At 43.1% G+C, this 6058-nt stretch overlaps 1 protein-coding gene across 1 annotated transcript; it reads left to right on the forward strand.

Annotated features, from left to right (window-relative positions):
* The first annotated feature begins 659 nt into the window (after positions 1-659).
* LOC128869989 (uncharacterized) lies at positions 660-5840 on the forward strand. The gene has a single exon (XM_054112583.1). It carries the CDS (start codon positions 660-662, stop codon positions 5838-5840), a length of 5181 nt encoding a protein of 1726 aa, XP_053968558.1.
* The last annotated feature ends 218 nt before the right edge of the window (positions 5841-6058 follow it).

Consider the following 6058-nt stretch of genomic DNA (forward strand, 5'->3'; position numbering starts at 1 on the left):
TAAATTCAGTTACGCTTGAATAAATACGGCACTTGAAATATTGGAGTAAAGGCGAGCAGTCGCGGCTTCGTTTTTATTATACATCGAGATTAACAGGTGGCAAAAAAGCTTGCCATCTTCAAACATTTGGTGACCCCGACGTGATCAATTTCACGTTTTAGTACATCGTCGCATAAAGCATCATTTACCTGTTATTCGAACAGTAAATTAGCATCAGTTATATCGAACCATTTAATTTGTCGTTATTGGAATCGCATTTATTTATCGCTATCAAATCAACATTTTTCGTCATTTGAAGACGCAACTGGCACAGCTATATTATTGGGCGTTCAGTGGAAGTCTCGCTTGACCTTCAAATCGTGAGCCAAGCTGTGAAGATCTTGCTGGTGCGTTGTACATGGAAGGCGCAAGCGTCAGTAGCAACAATATATTTTTCTTCGGATAGCGTACCGGGCTGCGCATTTGCACATTTGGCAACAGCACAATCATTATAGCTAACATTTCATCGTATTTTCGGAAGCGCAGGCACCAGGCAGTCGAAGCATATCGCAGGGAACAGTTTTTTTTGTTGGTGGATCTATTCGTAAAATTTTCTTTACGCTGCGGCGCACAAACACACGAACGGTGGACAGCGGAACTTGAAGCCTACATACAGTAAAATGCCAAAAACACACGAACAGCGTGATACAAGCGTCCCAGTAGGAAACTCGAGCGATATATTCTTAAGACGAAAGAGCTTATGGTTCCTCAAACAAATCCGCACATTGAAGGTCGAAGCGGACGAGAATAACTTTCAAGGCCTTGATGATTCAACACTGGCAGTGAAGTTGGAGCAACTTGACAGACTACAGACTCAATTCGAAGAAACGCAGTCTCAACTTGAGAGGGAAGACATCGCGGAAATTGAAGGCGAAGCAAGGGTGATATTTTCGGAGGCATATGTGTCCATCAAAGCGAACATTACCAAGGTACTTACCTCGCGTTCAATGTCATGTGCTACATCATCTACGCGCAACTACTCTATGGTGGACGAACTAGGTGGGCACACATCATCGCGTCCAAATAAATCGAGTTTGCCGGCTTTACAGCTGCCCCGATTTAACGGAATGGTTACAGAATGGCCGGATTTTTGGGCCATGTTTCATGTTATCGTAGGTCAAGAATCGACACTGATCAACATCGAAAAGTTCCAGCACTTGAGGCCATGCCTAAGCGGCATCGCATTGGATGTAGTCCGTTCCTTGGAAATAAATGATGCGAATTACGAAAAAGCGGTAAAATTATTAAAGGCAAGATTTGACATTAAGAGAGTTCAATTTCAGGCACACATCAAAGATATTTTCGGGCTGGATAAAGTGCCCGATGGTTCAGCAGTTTGCTTACGGGAGCTCAGCGACAAGGTCACTAGTCATCTGCGTGCATTACAAACCATCGCCACAAACGAGGAGTTGCTGGATGGTTTACTCACGCATTTAGTCATCAGCAAAGCAGACATTGGTACTCAAGCGAAATGGGAAGAAGAAGCACCAACTCAAAATTTGCCTTCGTGGGATCTTGTTGCCAATTTTTTGGAAAGGAGAGTTCGCATATTGGAAAGCAGTAGAAAAAATAATCGTAGTCAATCGTTTGTTACCACTAGCGCCATCAAAAATTGTGTATTTTGCAATGCAACTCAACATACAATCTTCACTTGTTCTCTATTTTTAAACCTCTCACCTTCGTTACGCTTTCAAGAAGTTAAAAAGCATCAACTTTGCATTAATTGTCTAAAAAAGGGACATGTCGTCAAAAATTGTAAGTCAAGCAGCTGCAAGCATTGCTCAGCTAAGCATAATACACTCCTTCATTTTTCGCAATCTCCGCAAACAATTTCGCAAGACACAGGTGCACCTCCTAGTGCCAAGACATCCCTTGTCGTTGGGCATCCCGAGCAGACCTTTCACCCACCTCCTAAAGGTGTAGTAATGCTAGCCACTGCCATTGTGATGCTAAAAAGTCGTCAAGGTACTCTCATACCGTGCAGAGCCCTACTTGATTCCGCTTCTCAACTTCATTGCATAACAGCAAATATGGCTAATCAGTTGCAAATTAAGAAGTCAAAGGCTACTACACATATTTCGGGAATCGGTCAATCAGACATAACCTCGAGCGAGTATGCAACTACGCTATTACAATCGGTAGATCGTACATATTCAACACCTATTTCGGCCGTCGTTGTGCCAACAATAACCACATATCAACCTGAAGCAAACATCTCGAACGTCGAATGGAAGATTCCATCCAATATCTCGTTAGCGGATCCATCTTTTTTCAAATCCCAGAAAATTGATCTTTTGATCGGGGCTAGTCTGTTTTTTGAGCTGCTATGCGTAGGACAAAAAACAAGGTTAGGTTGGGTCGTGTCAGGAAATTTCGATTGCTCCTCAACTAAATTTGTACACTCCGTTGCTATTAGGGAATGCACATCTGATCGAATGGATTGCGACCTTAATGAGTTAGTAAAAAAATTTTGGGAGGTAGAGGGACACACTATGGAAAATGTGAAGCGTTCTAAGGAAGATTTGGCCTGTGAAGAACACTTTATCAACAATTATCGTCGATTAACTTCAGGAGAATACTTAGTTAGTTTGCCTTTTAAATCAAGTATTTCGCAATTAGGCGATTCTTATTCGCAAGCTGTACGTCGTTTTCAAAATCTCGAGAAAAGATTCACACACAACTCCGAGTTAAAGGAACAATATTCTAAGTTCATAACTGAATATGCTCAACTTAAACATATGTCACCGGTAGGAGTCATTCCCAGGGGTGTTCACACAAACTTCCTACCTCATCACTGCGTGCTAAAGGCAGACAGCACCACCACTAAATTGCGCGTAGTATTTGATGCGTCCGCTCCCACCAGTTCTGGATTTTCGTTGAACGACCTGTTGATGTCAGGTCCAACAATACAATCCAGATTAATTGACACGTTGTTAAGATTTCGATCGCACAAATTCGCTTTGACAGCCGACATTTGCAAAATGTATCGGGCCGTCAAGATATCCAAATCTGATAGTTTTTTGCAGTGCATATTATGGCGCGATAAACCCAACCAGGAGTTCAAGATATATAAGCTAGATACAGTCACTTATGGTACCAAGCCCGCTGCATTTCTGGCCATTCGGGCAATGCAGCAGCTCGCAATTGAGGAAGCAAGGAACTATCCCCTTGGTTCAGAAATCGTCTTGCGCGACTTCTATGTCGATGATTTAATATCAGGCGGAGCGTCTGAGAAACAAGTGTTGCAAATAATGACACAGACGGAGCAGCTTTTAAAAAAGGGTAACTTCATACTAAGAAAATGGTGCTCAAACAGTGTAAACATTTTGCGAAAAATTGACCCAGCACATCGTGAGAAATTTTTAAAGTTCGGGGATGGCATTGATATCACTAAAGCCTTAGGGCTGGCATGGGACCCTAAACGCGATCATTTTCTCTTCCTCTGGGATCCACTTCCCGAACCGGCACGAGCAACGAAACGAAACGTCTTATCAGTAATTGCTAGATTTTACGATCCACTTGGCCTCATTGGTCCCGTTGTGCTAAAGGCTAAGGTATTTTTACAAAGTTTGTGGAAAGAGAAGCTAGATTGGGACGAAAGCATTCCTCAGTCATTACACTTTGCTTGGATTCAACTCTGTGCGAATTTGAATTTTGTGGAAAAAATGAGCTTCCCTCGTTTCGTTGGGCTGGATGCAGACAACATTCAAATACACGGATTTTGCGACACCAGTATGGCAGCCTATGGAGCCTGCGCTTACGTTCGATCACAAATTGGCGGCGAAGTTCGCACATCTTTGCTCTGCTCCAAATCTCGCGTTGCACCATTGAAAACACTCTCAATTCCAAAATTAGAGCTGTGCGCTGCAATGTTGTTAGCCGAGTTGCTAAATTCTATCCAAACTTTAGGTCCTTTTAAGGGTGAATTCTTCTGCTGGTCAGACTCCACTATTACCCTATCGTGGGTAAGTAGTGTTGCCGCTAATTTTAATGTATTTGTCGCCAATCGGATAAGCAACATTCAAGAACTAACTCAAGGTATGTCGTGGAGGCATGTGCCAACAGAACTCAATCCAGCAGATATCTTATCAAAAGGGGCCTCTCCCAAGGAACTTGATGCAGCTACATTATGGAAGGAAGGACCATCATATTTGAAAGAGGATGAAGCCAAATGGCCTAAAATAAGGCAAGTAGACAACGCATTACTTGAAAGGAAGAAAACAATTTTGATCTTGACACCTAAAATCATCGACTATACAATTGACTGCAAACATATACATAAATTTCGTTCTATGAGAAGGATCTACGCGTATGTGAATCGTTTTCTAAAAATTAAATCGAATATTCGCTGGGAATCGCCTCAACTAAGCCTCGAAGAAATTGAAGCAGGAACGCATTTGCTCCTTCGTATGGTGCAGAAAGCTGCCATGAGCCTCGACTACAACGAGCTGAGGGCTGGACGCGCAGTCAGCTCTTCAAGCAATCTTCGTTCGCTAAACCCATTTCTGGACGCGACCGGACTAATACGAGTTGGTGGGCGTCTCCAGAATGCAGATCTTAGTTTCAATGCAAGGCACCCCATCGTGCTACCAAAGCATCATCCACTAACAAATGGTATCATTAAATACTTTCATCAGAAGCTGCTTCATGCTGGTCCTCAAGCGCTGCTTGCAACAATTCGCTTGCAGTATTGGCCTATTGGAGGAAGAAAAAGCGTGACCGCTGTACTCAACAAATGCTTGCGATGTTTTCGCGCAAAACCAATACTCATGAGGCACATAATGGGTAATCTACCAGCCGAGCGAGTCCGGAGTCAACGCCCTTTCTACACCACTGGTGTAGATTTTTGCGGCCCGTTCAGCTACAAATCCGAAGTGCGAAACAGACCACCAACGAAATGCTACATCTGCGTCTTCATATGTTTCGCAACAAAGGCTACTCATTTGGAGCTAGTCAGAGATCTATCGACAAATTCATTCTTGGCCTCATTAAAGCGATTTACTTGCTTGCGTGGGCAACCTAGGGTTATCTGGTCAGATAATGCTACCAATTTCGTTGGCGCAAAAAATGAATTGAAAGAGATTCGCGAGCTGTTTCTTAGTGAACAACATATTAGCGAAGTTCACAAACAATGTCTTGACGATGGAATTGATTGGCGTTTTATACCACCCCGATCCCCGCATTTTGGCGGTCTGTGGGAAGCCGCGGTCAAGACAGCAAAATATCACCTTCGCAGAGCCATTGGCTCTACGGTTCTCGGCTTTCAAGAGCTTCGGACACTGGTGTGTCAAATTACTGCTATTATAAATTCAAGACCTCTCTGTCCAATTTCAGAAAGCCCAGACGACCTAGAAGTTTTGACTCCTGCTCACTTTCTTTCTGGTGGAGCACTCACAGCCATGGCAGAGCCCAACTTGCTTAGTATCGACTGCAATCGTTTAAGTCAGTGGCAGAAGACTTGTCGCATACAACAATCCTTTTGGAAATCTTGGAGCACTGCTTACTTAACGCAATTACAAGAGCGCGGAAAATGGCGTACGAAGACACCAAACATTCCACCTAATGCACTGGTTCTAATTCAGGATGATAATCTTCCACCCATGAAGTGGCAAATGGGACGAGTTATCGAATTAATCAAGGGTAAAGATGATGTGGTTCGTGTTGCAGTCATCAAAACTAGCACAGGTGTCACCCGGCGGGCAATCACAAAGCTATGCCTACTACCAGTAGAGGAAGTTGAAAACCCTCAAGGCTCTCAACGGGGGGAGCATGTCCAAGGGTTAACGCATACGTTCACCTAAAGGTTGAAGGTGACCGCTATGTCTGCACATTGGAATTTGCCTTTGCATAACGTTCTTGCAAATTTACTCATTTCGCTCAATTTTTACCATTACTTTTCTCGCTCACTCATGTATTGAAATTAGTTTTACCTACTTACTAAGCAAACCGATATGCGACAAATATGTAACAACAACTAACTAACATGTAAAGTTCTAAGAACTAAAGAGAGTTTATTGGA

The sequence above is a fragment of the Anastrepha ludens genome, chromosome X (assembly GCF_028408465.1).
Source record: "Anastrepha ludens isolate Willacy chromosome X, idAnaLude1.1, whole genome shotgun sequence".
Taxonomy (NCBI): Eukaryota; Metazoa; Arthropoda; class Insecta; order Diptera; family Tephritidae; genus Anastrepha; species Anastrepha ludens.